Here is a 21316-nt window from a genome sequence, read left to right on the forward strand (position 1 = left end):
TAAAAGAGCATAAATATGACATGCTTAAAGGCAATTATAACACTGCCTTAGCCCAATATACAAGCAAGCCCAGGTTCCCATGTTCCCATGTTGGTAAGATGCCAAATTGCCAAGAAAAATATTCAATATACAAAAATTAAGAATAATTGAAGCTGTCAACAGCTATAAAGCAGCAAGCCAAGGGCTTTGCATTAACAACAGAAAAAGCCTTAACATATTGCAAACATGGCAAGCATTACTCTCTGAACTTACTTATTTAGCTACAATTTTAAAAAAGACGTATAAATTTCCATGTCATCCATCCATCTATCTGTCTTTCCTTAATCTAAAGGACAGAGTTAGCTAGATGAAAAATGAGACCAGATATAGAAACCTTAGGGGCAAGAGGCCCCAATTAACTATATATGAACTTCTGATGCAAATTGGAAGTCACGTTATTTCAATTAAAAATTTTCTCTTGAAAGGTGTTGTATAGATGAGTGGCACAACTCTGTTGCTAAACAAAAAATGATGTACAGGGGCAAGCCATTTCTAATTTGAGGTGGATTACTAGTCTGCAATTTTTAATCATATTTTAATTAATTTAATTTAAAATAAATGAAATTAATTAAAAGTATGATTAAAAATTGCAGCCTGGCATTGTGAAAATGACACAATAAATAAATGCTTGCAATAATAATTTTTTATTAACCATCCACTTCCATGTACTTAATACTATATTTATTATTAGTTATTATATTTTATTTTTAAATTTATAAATATCAAATTACAACGTAAGAAATCTAAATAATGTCAAGGAATCTTTGAATTATTCCATTTTAGAATGCAACATAACTCGTTTGTATTTGGACAGCTTCTAACCTGAGGAAAGCCTGTAAATCAAGCCAAAAACATTTGTTTTAAGTATTGAGTGCTGGAAATGTACGAAAAGTGTCTGTATAATTTAACAAAAATTTCAGCTTTTAGTCGAAAGTTTAATTTGAAATATGGAGTTACTGTCTTTTCATTCTGTCTATTTGTTTATGTTCAATCTTTCCATGTAAAGAATTTCTGAATAGCTTGCAAATTATAGTTTAAAAAGTTAGTTTTAGTATAATCCTGAACTCAAAATATTTAATAATAATTTAAAAACTGTTTTATATTTTTGTAGAGGCATTTTCAAGATAACATTACATTAATCATGATGAAGAACGCATTTAAATGGGCTTGGAGATTGTCATTATTTTCTGGAATGTATTCGTAAGTTATCAAATTATTATTTGTTATTTATTCTATTATGCATTGGCATATTGTGCATTATTTTATAGGTGTGCACATTCAGAATTATAAGATGAAGATAGTGTAAAAGTTAACTTACTAAAGAAAATTATTCTTTATTTCCAAAATCACATGGACTGCATTACATATTATTCAAAAAATGAAAGATATCCTCATACTTAGGACTTGATTTTATTTTATGTATTCAGGAACACATATATAAAACAATTTTATTTATAATTATAATTCATTTTCGTTATAATTCATTCACAATTATAATTCATCATTTTCTACTGAGTGCGAAAATATTTCAACACTAATTTGTTTGAAGGAATGGAATGGAAAGATGATCAACTTTTTTCTCAGTCGGGAATTGATTAAACTAATTTTTTTTTCTATTGATAACATTGCAAAAGCTCTCTTGACATATTGTATTCCTTAGAAAATGTTTTACATAGAGAAACATCTTTCACACTGATACATTGTATTATAGGTATACTATATATATATATACACAAACATCTCAAAGTCCAATATTTAATCATAAGCCAAACCAAACAATTGTCGTATTGAATTGTGTTACTTTATCACTACTATTAATTAAATCTGAGTAATTTGGTACTAGAGGTAGGCATTAGACATCATCTCTTATTAAATTGGATAATTATAATTAATATTTTCATTAAATAATTTAGAATATTCTGGAAGAAAAGAATAGGTCCCAAGCAGGACTCTAACCTGCAACTCTTACTTACCATGTGGACAGCGCCGGATTAAGCCTCTAGCGGGCCCTAGACAAAATTTAAATTGGGGCCCCATTTAAATAAGTTGCTTCTAAACAAATCTTAAATAATGTCACTTAAAATTTTTATTAATAATAGAGAATACAAATGCTAATACATAATAATTGTACAGAAAAAGTGTTTCTTATACAACGATAAATGTATATACAGTTGTCCCTTGATAATCCGACAGGTATGGGACCAAAGAGGTGTCGGACTACCAAAAGTGTCCGGATTACCTAAAGTGATTACATATTTGGCATTGTTTTGCTAGCAGTAGCCTACAATATTCCTACATTTTATGAGTAAAATGCTGCCTAGGTTAATATGGAAATGAAACACCCATTTCGGTTAACTAAAACATGTTTATTAAAAGAAATATGGAAGCCAATAAATGTACATACAGTATATGTAGGCATAAATAATACAGTACGTACAGAACTGCTCATGGAAAACACAAGAAATGTGTGTCATCCTGTAAGAATTGGGTGGGGAGATTCATGTCGCAACATGCTTCTGTGCAAGCAGACACACAACGGGGACGGGGACTACGGTGACCTTGACGGGAGGTGTGTCGGACTACTAAGCATGTCGGATTAGAAAACGTCGGACTATCAAGGGACAACTGTAGGGGAGAGCGGGGCTAAAAGTTTCCGGGGTAAGTTGTTCCGATTGAAATAGCTCCACAAGGAAAAAATATATATATAATTAGTAAATATGTCGTGAAATCGAACGTTTCTGTGCACCGACGGCAGCTATCTTAATCAGGCCAGTGACGTCCGCTACATTGGAAAGAGCATGTACATTGCTGATCCACATAAGTAAATATTTTCGTGTTTGATATTTTTGGTATATCTGGCGAATTTATATAATTAGCGATTAGTTGTTTGGTATTTTTATTCAAAAATATATCGAGTATCTTGATATACTACGCTAAAACTGTATGTCTCGTAACCTAATCTAGTAGTTGCTGTTTTGAACCCATGTGTTATCGAGGCTAGATGTTCCCTTCTTTGGGGGCACGTTGTGACCTTGGAACAACTTGCCCCAGTTCATCTGTACCGGTAATGCAGTAAAAATAATGTTTTTTTCCTTTTGCAGTATGCGGACTTATATTCGAAAAACAACACGGGGTTCTGTATCTCAGGAGTTGATGCAAAGAGCTGCAGATGCAGTTATTAAAGATGGTTAAAAAATAAAAACTGTTGCCAGAGAATTAGATATTTGTCATATGACGTTATATAGATTTGTAAAGAAGTAGAAAACTGGAGTAGAAAACGCTGCGTTTGGCTACAAAAAAGTAAGATTGGTCTTTATTGAAGAACAGGAAAACAAGTTAGCAGAGTATTTGTTAAATGTAAGCTTTACTGACGAAAGACAAATCTTGGATCAGCCAGGGTCATCAGGAGTTGTAAATTTGCCTGCAACTTCTGGTGTTATACAAGAACTTGGAAAGGATGTTCCTTTCTCCCCTTTTCTTTAAGTAAAAGTTATAAATGTTTTCTTTATAATAAATTTAAGAAAAACAACTAATTATTGATAAGATATTATTGATTAGTCTTTAAATACATACTTAGTTAAATAAATTATTGTTTTTTTTTTTACATATTACACCTTCCATAGATCTTGTAACAACTTGCCCCACCCTGTTAACAACTAGCCCCAAACCGGGGTAAGTTGTTACTTTCCGACTTTAGGTATTGTATTATTAATTATAAAAAAACTTACAAAAAATCAACCCCAAAAACTGTATTTATAGCAAAGTTAGATATATTACTAAATTTTAATTTTTTAATACTTATGCTAGAATTATGTTTCCTTAACAAAATATAAGGTTGATTAAAAAACGGAACTTGTAGCCCCGCTCTCCCCTACTATAATTTTATCCATTAATCAGCCTTTAAAATATTTAAATTTTTTGTTTTTGGATTTTCATTTGAGAAAATTGATCAATCTAACTGTTTGAGAGTGTCTTTTTCTTTAGTAAGCATTGTTAAAGACAGCCTTTCCTGTCCTATCGAATTTCTTAAATAATTTTTAACTCGTTTTAAAACAGAGAGAGATTCTGCACTGAAGCCGGGCCCCTCCGAATTACGGGCCCTAGACATTTGTCTAATTTGTCTATTGGATAATCCGGCCCTGCATGTGGATGTGTTGCCAATTATACTACCAAGACCTCTGTCCAATTCTCCCCTTCCAGACATATTTCATTTTAAATATAACATAGATGGTTATATATTTTTATTTTTTAGTTATAATTATTAATGGAAACATTTATTCTGCAGTTTCATACAAAACTAATGTTTTTTGGTGTATAAAAAACGAAGCAAATGACTTTTTTTGTTGAAATACATTAATTTCTCTTGCAAGATGCAATCTTTTTATGCATTAGGTTAAATGGATGAGCAGAATAGTGGATGCAAAAGGGATTGGGATACTTTTCCTGTTTAGTTCTTAAACACTAATTTGTTTGAAGGAATGGAATGGAAAGATGATCAACTTTATATATTATAAACCTTGTTATATTTTATGCTGTGCAATTCTCTGGTTTAATAAATTTCCAGCATCGTTAAATTTCTTCTTCAAAAACATATTAAAATGTAACAAGCTGTTATTTATTAAACAAATTAGTTGTCTTGTCAGCTTCAGTTACAAGAAAATTAGATTTTATTTGAAATTTCCTTTTTACAGACTTGTAACAAATGCCACTGCATTTAAAGGAACCTCAAAGATGACCTGAACAAAATGAATATCTGACTTTTAAGTATTTCATGTTTGAAAGAAAAGTTAACATAAACTGTAGGTAAAAAGAAGGAAGTCTTCTAGAATCCTGACACTGGCCCTTGAACGGGGTTGAAAATGTTTGCATTTTCTTTTACAACACTGTCACTGCTGGAAACGTGCGAAAAGTCAGTTTGTCATCACTTAGAGTGTCAATGAAATCTGAAAATGTTAGCAATTGTGTTAATTTAGGAAATATTTTTCTGAAGATTAAAAGGTTGTCTCTCTAAAATAAAAGTTTATGCAAAATTAAACCTATATGTGATAGTCAAAATCCTCAATCCTATGAATTTCTACTGATACACCACTAGCAGATTGAAACTGACAGTAATCTCTAAATATTCCCATCAATGATGATCATTAAGGACAATCAAAAGTATTAAAAGCAATTTTTGTTATAACCTGTGAAAGACTTTGTGAAATGTTATTTGTTGATATGTAGATTCCTTTAGAACACTTGAAAATTCCTTTAGAAAATTTGTGTAATATGAAAGCATTAAAAAGCAATAAAGCATTAAAGTGTTCAATGTCATATTTACAGGTCAAATGGCATTTTTATACCAAACCCAGTATGAAACACGTAAACATATGTGGCACAGTTTAGTAACAGTTGCCAATTGTCTTACTTTTTTCATTTATGTATTAAAATGAATATTATTTATTTTACATTTCAATAAACAACAGAAAAAAATCATCTATCATAAAAAATGAATAATTATACTACATGTTTTACATGCATTTTACAATATAAAAAAAAAGAATAATTTAATAATTGGTTGGCAACAAGATTAAACTGAAGAAAACAATAAGCATGCAGAGTCACTGATAAATTTAGTTTTTGTGATTCATAGTATGTATGGACAGTTAGAGATTGAAAATCAGTTAAACACAATGCAAAAAATAAGTACAGTCAAACCTGTTTTTGAACTTAATTCATTCCTAAAAGTTATTCAAAAACCTATTTGTTCTAAAACCAAAACAAATTTTCTCATAAGAAACAATATAAAATAGATTAATCTGTTCCCGATCCCCAAAACAAAACCTCGTTTTTTACCTTTTTAGCTGTATTTCATGCATAAAAATGCCTACCACTGCAATATAATATTAGGCTACAAATAATATATTATCATCTATATTTATTCTGTATATATAAAAAATAGATTAAAAGATTAAAATATATTAAAAGAAAATATTTTCTCTGCCAACTGAAACCAAAACTAACACTTTAAATGAAGTTCTATAAATAGAGAGTCAACTCTGACTGCTAAGATGAAATATAACCAAATAAATCAAGGCTGATTTTATTCACATTTTCCAAAATAATATGTTTCAATTGATTTGATTTTAATTAATTTTAATTTTTTTTTTTTTATTTGTATAGCTTCTAGACCTTTTTCCTTTTATGATTTATTTTTTTATAGCTATGTATTTTTCAGCTATTAATTTAAACTTATCATACCACAAAATTGTGGTATGATTAGTTTGGATTAATAGCCGAAAAATACATAGCTATAAAAGAATAAAATAAAATTTTGATTTTATTTTTAGTTTTAGTTTCAGTGTAAAGGCCAGAAATTTATTTATTATTTTTAAATGTAATTTTTATTTTTAGTTGTAATACTAGGCAGCCAGTTAATTAAATAGAATAATATAAACAAAATGAATTGATAATAATAAGTGCAGAGCCTAATTGGTTAGGAGTTGAAAGTTGAAATTTGGTACACAGTTAGGGTATGTCATGAGAATGTACAGTACACTAAGAAGGGATTTTTCAAAATTCCCTCCTGTGGGGGAGAGGGAGAGGATTAACCTATCCCATGTTGAAATTTTTCTCTGTTGCATGTGGCTGCCATGTTGAATTTTTGTTAATGTTAAGCCTAATGAAAATGTTTTTTCTTAAAAGTAATAATCATGGTGTTAAAAATTATGTTTTTATTTTTCACAAACAAAATAGATATAATTTTTTTTGTTTTTATATTTATTAATATATTTCCAAAGTTCATTTTAATATAAAAAATATGACACATAGTAACATCTAGTATCAAAAATGTTCTGATGCAGAAACGAATATGTTCGGGGTCAACCAGACAGGTTTCCAAATATTTTTGTGTTGACCTTAACATGAAAATATTTGGGACAACACGGGACAGGTTAAGGCTTATCCTAAAATATATATCCCTCCATTAAGTTTACATGGGAAAAAGAAAGTAATGTGGCTATATCTTTTTTAGATTTGAACATTCATAGATCCCAGAAATGCTGCTATTCTCGGTTCACCATAAGTTTAATATGCTACTGCACATCATCCTAGCAAATGCATTCCAGCCTGCATACTACATTGATCCTGCCATCACCACCCACGTTAGAAGAGCCTTCTTGCTGTCCTCAATGCAGGAACTTATAAGTATTGAATTGAACAACATTAACTTAGCGGTACGTGCAACAGGTTTTTCACATGCTAAGTACACACTCGTGCTCAATGTAGTCAAGAAAATACTATTTTCAAACACCACACTAAGCAACAAAAGGGAGGTCACAGTTATTAGGAATAGCACGGTTGTGGCAATAGTTGCCACAACCGTCATTACTGTACCTCAGACCTTTTTCTATACGCATTTGCCGCATATATAGACAACATAACCTTCTCCTGCCCCTTTCTCTGCTTCCAAACTTGCACAGACTCATCTGCAACAATCGGGATAAGTTCTCCACCTTTGAGAAATCGGAAGTTTATATGATACCATTGGAAAATTTCATAATTGGGAGCAATACAAGATACATTGGTGCCACAGCAAGAATGCTTGCTACCTGCCTAGCTGAACACCAGGATGATGTGGCCAAAGGAAGGTGTACAACAGAGCTTGCAAGAAAGGTGCACGATCTGAATTACAACCCGTTGTGGACCCAATCTACAATACTCAGAGCCTGCTGCAACCGAAAATGCCTCTTTGTATGGGAGGCTCTATTCATTACAACTTTGGAAATGTGCAACACACCCACTCTGAAACTGCCCAACATATGGATTGCCCTATATAAACAGTTAAACAGCAATTTACATTGTCTGTCACACCATTGACATGGACCAGCACCATACATGTGCCGTATTACATTGTACGTATAACATCGTATGTATTCAAAATTTATAGCTGATTCATATCGAGTTTATTCCAAAAGCATTTTATTTAAAATTATATGCGTTCCTTTTCCATTTTGAATGTATATGTTCGATTTAAAAGTTTTTACTTCGCCTGAAGACAACGAAAATACATTTGTTGAAAGCACTCAAAAAGAAAACTATCAATAATGCTATACACAGTGAAATTTTATTTTTACTAATATCTGGTCTCATCTTTCATCTATCTAACTCCATTCTCAAGATTAAGGAAGGAGAGATGACGGTAGGAATTTATAAGTTTACAATTTTTTCAAATTGCAGCCCAATGTAAAAGATAGGTTATGTAAACTTTTGAAGAAAGAAAAAGCATATGTGAATATGCTTATGGAATTTATCTGATGAAACTTTCATTTGACAGGATATTGGTATAGAATTTTGTACTGTTATAAAATTATCAATATTATTATTATTACTACACACAATTTTCCTTTTTTCGTACATCGGTCAAAAAAATGTCCCGTCCAAAATTTTACAATTTTGAATGTGGGACCTTGAACCATCAAGAAATGCAAAAATATTCGGGGTATTTTTCTGTGTGTTTGGACGGGCACAGTTTTGTTCACCCTCTTTGATCTTAATAACTCCTGTGCTTTTTGTTGAAAATTTCTGAAATTTTGCAGGAAGGTTTGTGTATTAGGGGAGATTGATGCTATTCAATTTTGTTGATTAAAGGTCGAGGGGGTGGGGGGATAAAGAGGATCGTGTTTATCTCCAATAGGGTTGGACTCAATAGTGATTTTACTGGTTATTAGCATTTACAATTTTTTATAAAACCCATCCTTACCCTCAAAAGTAAGGTTTTTGCCATTTTATAATAGTGAAAAATATAAAAAAAAGTTTTTTAAAATAAAATATGATAACAGATGTTGCCACAAATTTTAAATGTTGCCAGGAAAGTTGAGCAACTCATTGCAGGATTTTTTTGAAAGAGATAATTTATATAAATTTATACAATATGCAAGTTTAATGTAAAGGATTTATCTGAATGTTAAATTAATGAATAAAATTAAACTTTAAAGGTGTGAAATGACTTTAGGGACCTTATTTTTGTTTACTGTAAATCTTTAAAAGGAGTTGCCTTATATTTTTAAAAATAAAAATAAATTGTACCATTTGACTTGCTTACTTGTAATTAATAAAATTTTATTAGAATAAAAAAGTATTTTACTGTTTAATTTCTCTTATATTCTAGTAGTAATTTGTAAAGTATATTTTTATGAACAAATATTTAGAGCATGTATTTTTATAGAATTCATAGAAATAACAATAATAATTTGTGGGAAATGGATAAAGTATTTTGTATCTGTGTGTCTTTTTTTGCACAGACATCATACCATATACACTACACAAAACTAGAAACATTAGAGCTTTACAACATGTTACATTATGGAAAGCTGCCGAACTAAACAAGTGATGTAGTCAGGAAATTCTTAACAAAAATATATATGCAAACAGTGCATAAAGGAAATAGGTTTTTCTATAATACCAGGTATCTATATAAGCTGAGTAGAATACATTCCAACAATAAATATTAATAATAATATGGATTTTGAATATTTTTACCAACTAAAATCATTAATTGATTTATAAAAAGTATTCACCTGTATCTAAAATAACTTTCTGATTTTCAGAACATTTGTTGTATCTTGTGCTGTATATAATAATAAAACAAGTATTTGGGAACATATTGCTGCTGGTGGTAAGTAAATTTATAAAATTAGTTAATGTAAGAGAAATTTGAATAGAAAATTGTGTATTTGAATGAATGTACATTTAAAACTTATAATAATTTTTACTTTACAATATTAAATTCACAGAAGCAATCACAAAACCTTTGCGTCTTCTTTTAACGTCCTTTTCACACTCGGGAAATAACTGTCTTTACGGCGGAATCGACCTTCTTTTGTAGGCTATTCTTCCGCCTCAATATGTAAAACACAGTTAAAAATATCCCCGAGGCTTTTGGCACAATCATTAAATTTTTACAAAAACTATAATTAATATAATTAAAACATGCCAGGACAAAATTCATACTTTACAACATTAAATTCACAGAAGCAATCACAAAACCTTTGCGTCTTCTTTTAACGTCCTTTTCACACTCGGGAAATAACTGTCTTTACGGCGGATGTGTGAAAAGGACGTTAAAAGAAGACGCAAAGGTTTTGTGATTGCTTCTGTGAATTTAATATTGTAAAGTATGAATTTTGTCCTGGCATGTTTTAATTATATTAATTATAGTTTTTATAATAATTTTATTCTGCTTTAATAATGAATATAATTGTTTTTTAAAAGTTTTTAAATAAAATTATTTATATATACAGGATATTCTATTTTAAGTAGTCACCCAAAATATCTTGAAAAAATATGCATCCTATAAAACAGATATGGGCAAATGCAGCTCTTTTTGAGTTACATGCGGCTCTTGCTGAAAGTGTTAATTTCTTTTTTTTATTTTTATTATTATTACAATTTTATTTTTATAATTTTGTGAAAATATGTTTATTAAAAAAATTCAATATTTGTTTTATATTATATTTATATTATATAATAAAATTGTGTGCCTTACCATACTATTTGCCATGACAGTACAGAACTGTGGCTCCCATGCATTTTGCAAAACCTACATTTTGGCTCCCACTGAACTCTTGCCTGTCCACCTCTGCTATAAAAATATGTTCTAGACTGAAAATGTTCTGCATTGAGGGAAACACAAGATGGTACTATTGTTTTCTCATTGCTGAAGCAAACATCAACATCATATTTTCAAATGGAAATCCCATGTTTTTATTATATATTTGAATTCTACAGAAAAAATAAGGTGTCTTTATTTGGGAAATTTTGATCAAATGATGCATCTAGAAGTTGTGTTAGTATTTTTTACTTCAACAGTTATGTTCTCACAAGCATATCTGACAGACTGTGGCTGCTACTGTATCTGTGTATTATTAATAATAATAATAATAATAATAAACTTTTGTATATATTTATTGCACATAAAAAACAATAAATATATACAAAAGTTTTGTATGAATTTTATTTACAGTGCACAGGCAAGCAGAGTCAGTACAAGCACTGAGATACAAAAACTCAAAAATAATATGAATCATTTTAGTTGCATCTGCATCTATCAAAAGTTATGAATATTGGAAGTTTTGAATTTTTAATTTAATATTATTATTACTATTGCCACATTTGAGCTATAGATTTTGTATCAGCAAAGTCCTAAGAAAGGCACTTACACAAAGTCTTTCTAATCAAACTTTCTTTTTGTGTTTCAAATAAAAATTATAAAAAGAAAAACTTTTCCAAGAGGGATAAGGTTGTTTGGAATCTTCATATTGTCATCCACTTGATAAGAAAGGGATTCTAACTGTTGGCTATAAAACATTGATATTATTCAGTTTTTTGTATTAAATTAAAATTTTTTTTGTGTTTTAAAATAAAAATGTGCTGTCTTCCATTGTGAGTCTTTTGAAATAGGATGTAACATTGCATAATCTAAATTTCTAGCAGACATTAGTGTTTTAAAAACACAAGGAAAATAATTAGTGGTGCAGGATGTAGTGTTAAATTATTATTACATAATCTCAATTTGTCTAGTAAAACCTTAATCCAGCAAGGCTTTGTAACCACACATGCTGAAAATTAGTGATTGAACTATATTATAAATTTTTAATTTCTTGTCTTGAATTAATTATTTGATATGCTATATGGTTGACTCAAAAATAAACCAAACTTTCAATATAACTTTTTTAATGCTAATAGTACAAGTATTTACAGAGAACCACTCAAAATAAGTACCTTCTGTATGTTGATATGTTTGGCTTTACCCTCCATAGGATCAGAATATCGTCGATGTACCATTTATAAAGTACGATGTTGGATAAATGCTGGGGATGATTTTAGATTTTAATTGCCTGACCACTGTCTCACACAGGTCTCCTGTGGTGGGGCTACCCATTGGGACCTTTCTCTCTTGGGCAATTCAACAGCGTTACATACGCCCAAGAGAGAGGGGTCCCAACGGGTAGCCCCACCACAGGAGACCTGTGTGAGATGGTGGTCAGGCAATTAGAATCTAGGATCATCCCACAGCATTTACCCAACATTGTACTTTATAAACGGTACATCGATGATATTCTCATCCTATGAGGGTAAAGCCAAACATATCAGCATTTGTTGATACATTCAATGATAACTCTTATGGCTTGACCCTAGAGATGGACCAGGCTCATGCTTCCAACGCTCATTTCCTCGATATTAACATCAAGTTTGAGCAAACAGCAATCCACACGGAAGTATACCGTAAACCGGGGTCGGAACATCTATATATACTGGTAGGGTCATGTGGCCCTCCCCATTATAAAATGGCAGCTTTTAATGCCTTAATTAAAGGCCTACATACACTCCTCTTCTCAGATAGCTCTTTGAGCCAAGCTGAGACATATTGAACATATAGCCAAAGAACATGGTTATCATGCAATCACACGTAAATTGATTTGCAGATGGCACCGCTGCCAAGAACTAGACTCAACCCAGGCACTCAACAAAGTTCCACCCAGTATCATCCCAGTTACATACAATCTGTATCTTAAATTGCTATACACTGCGATTGCTAAGAAAAAGAATATTTGCATCACTTATAGAAGATGTGCCACAATATTTGACATTTTACAGAACTGAAAAGACATTCCAACAAAGAATGATTTCCAGGTGTGTACACCACCCCAATCATGGACCATAGATGGGACAGAAGCCTGGTTTACGTAGGATCCACCAAGCGCTCCCTAGAAGTGAGAATGAAAGAACACACAGCAGATGTTCTACATGCAAGGAACACCACTACTCTTGCCATCTATGCTTCAGACTTGGGCATAGAACCAATGTTCAATCAACCAAAGGTGATCCACATTACACAACACAAACACCATCTTAGATGGCTATAGACTATTTATATCTGCATGGCTACACTCAAAGAGGATAATTGCATTAACCATAAAGATGAAATCACTCTGTCAACAGTCTGGCAGGCGCTCGTAGACAAGAACTTATGATAATCTATGGCGGTTAAAGGGGCGCATGCCTGAATGACATTATCGATATCCATGCGATAGAGTTCTGACTGGTGTTCCAATTGAATTTAATTTGAATTGCATTCATTCAGGAGTTACCAGTTACTGAAAAAGAACCTGAGAGTTCGAAAACATTCATAACGGGTCTGTTTATTAGAAGATGCACACCGGTAACAGACTCAGTCATATGTTTGTTTTTACTTTACTCCGGTGTAGTATCACTATTTTTAAATTCAAGCAGCTAACTAATAAAATTGACCAAGTTATGATGTAAGAAATCATGACTGGCTTCATAGCAGAGCATTAAAAGCTATGATTTCCATCTTGCATTGATTTGCCACTGCTTTGATTCAGGTCAAATAGCACCCAACACATTCATGAATTGTAGCTTGTCTTGGACAAGATGATGTGCATAATCAATGTTTATACCCTTGTGATCAAAACGTATCAGGAATGATTCAAATCTTGATTTTTTCTCATACAGAGTAATCCCCTTTCACTGCAATGCACTTATGCCAACATTTTTTCTAAACCTTGAAACATGCTGTTAGGGATTGCAATCCAGCAGTGTTTTCAATCCAGCTGGATTTTTGCTGAATCAAAATAATTCCAGCTGGATCCAGCACAGATGTATTTTTGGTGCAATAAAGTGTTATCTGCCTATCTATCTATCTATCTATCCAGAAATTTATGGTTTTTTCTAAAGAAATAAAACATTTTTTAAAAATACTTAAGAAACTTTTATTATTTAGACTGGTCACTATAAATCAGTAAAACTTTTTACACATTTAGGTAGTAAACTTAACTTTGGTTCGGTTTAACACTTGAGATAGAGATAATTAACTTTAAATGTTTTGTTAGACTATAATTATAATGTAATCTTTAAATTAAATAACAGCAAAGGTAATTCTACTAATTAATTTATATTAATATATTATATTATAATAATGTAAGGACGGATAATCAGTGGCTAAGTGGCTATCAGTCTTACCAGTTTTCTTATATAGGCTCTACATATTAGTCTGTAATTATTTATAAGTATATAAAAACTATGTACTGGAAGTAGAATAAGTTAAATAAACTACATCTTTATCAATCCAGCAAAATTTAATAAAATAATAACGTTTTTAATCATTTTTAACAATCTTCCTCAGTTACAGAAAAGTAGAACATAAAATGTGTTCGGAATAAATATAAAAATTAACAGAAAATGCCCAAGCGGACAAAATATAGATAAATAAACAAAATAAATAGCGAAAAGGAAAAAAAAAAAAACAGATATGACAACGAAACCAGCATTGTCCATTAATAACATTAATTAATGTAAAAGGATCTCTACACGGTAGACAATGAGTTCGCATCTCTATGGTTTATACAACCAGTTGCCATGTACGCCTTGCAGATTTCCAATCTCTCAAGATGTTTGACTGTTTGCCTATTCGCCTATTCGTCGTCGTTTTTATAATTGCCGCTTAATCCTATTGGACGTTAACATCCTTCTGTCTTGCGTATGATGCCAGCGCAGTGTTGTCAAAATTCTTACCGATTGAATATTTGTGCTTCTTGAGCCTTTGTTTTAAACTGCACATCGTTGCACCCACATAAACAAGCTTGAAATTGAAACGTTGGTCGTGTAAAGGCACCGAATATATACCCGTTGTTGAATTCCGATCCTCTTTCTTTTTATCGTTTCTTAAAAGTTTGAAAACAGTAGGATTACGTCGGTATACAATGTGAAAATTATTAGACCTGGCAGTACATCTATGTATCTTGTTTAAAAATGGAGTGTAATTAAGCACAATTCTTTTTATATTTATTCCCAACACATTTTATGTACTATAGTTAATGTATTTTTTTGTAACTGAGGAAGATCGCTAAAAGTGATTGAATACGTTATTATTTTATTAAATTTTGCTGGATTGATAAAGGTATAGTTTATTTATAAGTAATTTAATTATTGGTGTTAATGAAGTAATGAGTAATTAGTAGCAGTCTAGTAGTTAGCAAAGCGGCAACACCGACAATGTAGACTTTTGCGCCATTATTTAGAAAGTTAATTGAGTATCTGCGGATCCGCAGCGCTGGATCCAGCTGGATTGCTGGATGTGAGGGATCCAGCAATTGCAATCCCTACATGCTGTAAAGTTGTTTTTGTGAAACCCTGTTAGGACTCGCATCAATTGAATCAAAACAGTGACCACGACTTTGAAATTTTAGTCTGAGAAACATGAAAAAGTCACATGCTGTATTGGATGAATACAGAATTTATGAAACCATATTCATAATAACAAGGACATTCTGAGTAGGTGCATTATTGTGATGCAAAATCCATGGGTTTTCTTGCCACAGATTGGGTCATTTTTTACAAATTGCTTCACACAAACAACGAAAAATACTCAAATAATATTTTTTGTTGACAGTTTGGTCAGTTAGAAGTAATTTTTGATGCACAATGCCATGACAATTGAAGAAAATAGTCCACATGATCATGATTTTTAACTGACTGTGATGTGGTCTTTCAGTCTTCCTTCACCTATTCAGCATCATTCACATGATTGTCAAGCTGTTTTGGTGACAAAAGCATAGATCCATATTTTGTTTCTTTTTGTGCATTTTAGGAGTAATGCACCTTGAGAAAGCATTTCCTTAGCCACTGAAACTCATTGTTTTTGATAAAATTCAATGTTTTCGATATGACTTGAGAAAGGATGCACTGCAAGACCAAATAATCTTTTAAAATTTCTTGACAAGATCCAAATGATACTGGAACATTCTTTAATTCTTTTTATCTCTGTCCTTACTGCTTTACACTTTGTATATATTATCTACATGGGCCTTGTTTATTAATAGGACTTATTATACTCCTGCAATTTCTGATTAGCAAAGAGAGGCGATCTTAGTCAAAAGTCTAAAACAAAATGTAGAGAAAGGAAATAAGAATATGAAAAGATGTCAAACTGAAAAGTAACCAACCAAGATCATTTCACACAGGTGTAATTTAAAAATGTTAAGATAGGTATGTTACACTCTTTTTTTTGGGTACTTTGTCAGTATTGGTATTGTATTATATTGGACAATAGAGAAAATAATATGGTAAGCCTGCTGAAGAGGGCCTTCAGGTCCATAATACAAAAAAAAGTGTGTATGGGTGAAAATAAAGATTTTGTTTGACTTTTTGACTAAGATCTCTCTTTGGTAATCAGAAATTACACCAATATAATAAGTCCTATTAATAAACAAGGTTCAAATAGACAATATCTACACAAAAATTATACCAGAACACGTTCAATAATGTCCCTAATTGTTAAACAACTATCATTGAGCACCAAATCTCTGACTCAAGCAATGTACTGTTCATCAGTTGAAGTGAATGGTCTACCAGAGCATAGTTTATCTTTGATGCATTCTCTGCCCTCCTTGAACATCTTGTACCACTCTAAAAATCTTGTTTTTAATAGACTAATGTTGGCAAAGGTGCTTTGCAACATTTCTAATATTTTTGTACCAGTAATCTTGTTGCAAAAACAAAATTGAATGATAACTCTAAATAACCATTACTTCCAGTGACAAAACATTAATAAATTGTCAAATGAATGCTTTTGACCTTACCCACGGTCTGCTTCATGTTCAAAATTTAATGTTCAAAATGTTAATAGAACAATTCCAAAACCAGAATGCTAGGAATAGAATATTTTTGAACATTAAATTTAAAATATTTCAAACATATAAAAATAAAGACTTAACAGATGTAAACACACGAATTCACCATACACATATAATGCAATCTGTGTACTTATTATTTGAGGATGCAGTATGCCAGAAATTAATGTGCGTTAACATTGCCATGCTTCCTCACACTAGTAATGCCAGGCATATGATAATGTTTTACCGTCCTTAAAATTGATGCACTTGCCTGTCAGGCCGACCTTGTATATTTCTAGGCCTGCAGGGCCCAATATAGTTGGTATGAAAGGCCTGTTCTATTAGCCTGGTGCTGGGAGGGTCCATATGCACTTCTGGGTTGGTGGCGTATGTGTACGGGCGGTAGTATGGTAAACTCGTGTACTTACATCTGTTAAGTCTTTGTTTTTATATGTTTTAAATATTTTAAATTTAATGTTCAAAAATGTTTTATTCCTAGCATTCTGGTTTTGGAATTGTTCTATTAACCTGAAGCAGACCTTGGGTAAGGTCAAAAACATTCATTTGACGATTTATTAAAGTTTTGTCACCAGAAGTAAAGGTTATTTAGTTATCATTAGTACTGGTGATTCGGTTAGAAGATATCTTCAAAATCTAATGTACATTCTTTGCTCGATTACACTCAACATTTTGAAAAATTGTCAGCACAAAAAAAATTTTTACACACAAAACAAGCATTTATTTGCAAACAAAAACAGATGACAGCATATAAATTGCTGCTAGATGTCGATGAAAGTTGTACCAAATAAGGAAAAAGAATGATAACACCCTGTTGCACACATGCAGTTTAAATGAACCATTCCCAATACTTTTTGACCACAGTAGTATTCAGCTTATCCTGTGATTCTATATTGGTTTTTTGGTTAAAGTGATAATGCAATGTGCCTGATCTGGCTGGGAGTAATGTCCAGATTCCATTACTCATTTTTGAATTTCTGCATTTACTTATGGATTCAATCTTGGGATAAGCATATATCATTTTCATTCTGCAGTAAATTTCCATTGCTTTTCCACCAACAAAAGTCTGATTACACTTTACATCCTAACTTGATGTACAACTTGACAGAAATATCACATGATATTTATGCATATCTGGTCTTTTCACTAACTGCTCCGTTTTTAAGACATACTGTACCTAATGATACCAAAACCCATAATGATATCATCTGTATTACATGGCTGTTACAATAAAATTGTTTTCACTTAAATCTTCCTTACATATGGTTCTTAATTGTAAATATTGTGTATTTACAATACTGCAAATATTTTTACTTTGTTCAGTGCTTAATAAAAGTAATCATTTAGATTAGAAATTGTAAATGATGTGCCAGATTATTAGGCTATTTTTGGGCTATGTTAATGATTAGTTACTAATTAATAATAAATAAATATCTGAGAAAAATTATGAAAAAGTTTATAAATTAAAAATTAATTTATTATAATTATTAAAATTAATACAAGATAGCAGAATACATCTGCCTACCTTGAGTCAAATTAATAACTAATCATTAATATAGCTCAAAAATGTCCCAATAATTTGGCAGTAATTAATTAAATTAAGTTATGAGTTGTTGTTATTAGAAATTACATTTAATTTAATTATTATGAAATTAAAACAAAGTTAGCAATTAGGATTAATTACTTTATTAAGAATTAATTTTATAATGTAAAAAATTTTGAATTAGCTTTATGTGGTAGTATATGGAAACTGAAACTTGGCATTAGGGCTACGGCAGTAGGATGTGCCACTGGAGGAACGTTAGGGTAAGTAATATAAATTAAATGACAAACATCAATTAACACAAATTTAATAGACAAATAATTAATGTAAGTGAAAATAACTAAACATCAGGATGATATAAATTCGATTTAGATTTAAAAGTAGGAAAAATTAACAATTTACATTGTTTCCACATTTTCATTCTTCTCATACCTCAGGAACAACAAAGTCACATTAGCAGACTCAATCTTTATTTGAAGGCTGTAAATGCTAATGTGAGTTTATTATTCCTAAGGTGAAGTAAAAATACTATGAACTTTTTACTACTACTACTACTACTACTACTACTAATAATAATAATAATAATAACTCTCCCGTGGTCACCACCTGGTCGTGGTGGGAGAGCCCAGTAATTTTACTGATCCATAGGGCAATGCAGGCTGGAGCATAAGCTCCTGGTAGGGACACCCATGCCAGTAAGGTCTATGGGGAGAAATGAAGCTAAGAGTGACCACACCCACATTCTGTGGAGATATTTATTATGGTAATAACTAGATCAAAGTGTGATACCGGCTCGGACGTCGCCCGGGTTAACAAGGTCCGCGTTCGTGGGTTAGGCAGAGGCTCACGTTCGAAAAATAGGCCACAGTCTCCCTTGGTTACAGGTGGCGAAAGCAGCACCGGCCCAAGCATGGCTACTGCAATGCCCTCAACAGATGTGAGGAACAAACCCAACCTTGGTGTTTCTGTGGCAATGCATCCACAGACCACAAAGGCTGGAAAACCACGCCAACGGATGAAATGGACAGTAGAAATGAACGAGTTTATCATCCGTGCTTACTACACCATCACAAAACTCGAAACAAACATGACAGCATACAGACAACAACTACACCATAGATTCACACAACAGTATCCTCACCTCACTGTCACCGAACAAAGGGTTGTTGATCAAAAAAGAACAATTATACACAACAACCTTATTCCACAAACAACACTTGAACTTATCAAACAACAGGTTGCTGATCAAATACATCAACAGACAGAAACATCTAACATTAATGAAGATCATGTAACCTGTCAGGATAATCCAGCAACAAGCATTGATAATAACACACATACAACAATTACCACTAATGATACTACAGACATTTCCTCATCCATCACTGATAACATAGACATGGATTTAGTTAATACACTCTCACATATATTTCAGGAAACACTCACTAAATATACAGGCACAGATCCCACACAACGACCACGAATACCAAAAATCAACACGTCAAAGGAAGTAGGAAAAACACTAAATTACGTAAACACTCACTTACTACCACACTACATTCATTCAATTTCTACACTCGCAGACATTCATACATTAGTTTATGCTGGAGCAGTCACAGTAGTGACACACCATGGGCTGAAAGTACAATCACAGACAAACACACAGAAAACAAAATTCTATCACAAGCCTGCCTGGCAGAGAAGAATAGAAATACAAATAAATGACATTAGACAGCAATTAGGCAAGCTGACACAATACGCTAAAAACAACATAACACCCAAATTAAGGAAACAGCTCAAAAACATTTTCAAGAAAATAAAAACACACACAAAACATGAACATCACAACACACACATTACAGAATACATTGATACACTAAAACAAAAACTTGCTGCCAAAGCACGTAGACTCAAACGATACAAAACATGTACACTACGAAAACAACAAAATAAATTATTTACAAACAATGAAAAACTCTTTTACAGACAAATCAATAACAAAGCAAACACTGTTACACAGCACAGTGGCACACCAACAGAAGAAGAACTCACAACATATTGGTCTTCTCTTTGGTCCAGTGCTGTCACGCATAATGCTGATGCAGGCTGGATCGAGGAGGAGAACAGAAACTTGCACAACATACCAACTATGCCCTGTGTTGAAATAAGCATACATGATTTCCAATACACTGTTAACAGAACACACAACTGGAAGACACCTGGTGTAGACAACATTCACAATTTCTGGTACAAAAAGTTTACATCACTGCACCAGGAACTAGCTAAACATCTAACACACATCATCATCAATCCACAAGACATGCCAAATTTTCTTGCCCAGGGCATCACCTACATGAAACCTAAAAACAACAATACCACAGACCCCACACAATACAGACCAATTACATGTCTTCCAACACTCTACAAATTATTGACATCCTGTATCGCAAACAAAATATACAAACACGTTGAAGAACACGACATTCTAACAGAACAACAAAAAGGTTGTCGTAGAAACCACAGGGGATGCAAAGAACAGTTACTCATAGATTCAGTCATTCTACGGCAAGCACACAAACAACACAGAAACATACACATGGCATATATAGACTACAGAAAAGCATTCGACAGTGTTCCACACAGTTGGCTGCTACATATTCTACACATGTACAAAATACATCCATCACTCATTGCATTCTTTCAAAACACTATGCAGCACTGGAGAACAACACTACATCTCAGGGTTAGTAACACTTCCATACAAACAAACCAAATTTTTATTAGGCGAGGAATATTTCAAGGAGATTCCTTGAGTCCTCTCTGGTTCTGCTTAGCCCTGAACCCATTATCCAACATGTTAAACAACACGCAATATGGTTACAATATCAGACACGAAAAAACAACACAGTTTACACTGTCACATCTCATGTACATGGATGACATAAAACTTTATGCATCCACACAAAAACAACTTCATCAACTCCTACAAATCACACATTCATACACCAAGGACATACAAATGGAATTTGGCCTAGATAAATGC

The 21316-nt window shown here is 32.1% G+C and overlaps 1 protein-coding gene across 1 annotated transcript in view; it reads left to right on the forward strand.

The window, feature by feature from the left end:
- Positions 1-21316, forward strand: part of 140up (RPII140-upstream gene protein) — a 50018-nt gene that overhangs the window by 17548 nt on the left and 11154 nt on the right. The window contains exons 3-5 of the mRNA XM_067270768.1: positions 1151-1239; positions 9627-9694; positions 18458-18536. Of these exons, the coding sequence (XP_067126869.1) occupies positions 1151-1239; positions 9627-9694; positions 18458-18536 (236 nt within the window). The remainder of the gene's footprint in view (positions 1-1150; positions 1240-9626; positions 9695-18457; positions 18537-21316) is intronic.

Source organism: Centruroides vittatus, unplaced genomic scaffold (genome assembly GCF_030686945.1).
Source record: "Centruroides vittatus isolate TY-2023 unplaced genomic scaffold, ASM3068694v2 contig_377, whole genome shotgun sequence".
Classification (NCBI taxonomy): domain Eukaryota; kingdom Metazoa; phylum Arthropoda; class Arachnida; order Scorpiones; family Buthidae; genus Centruroides; species Centruroides vittatus.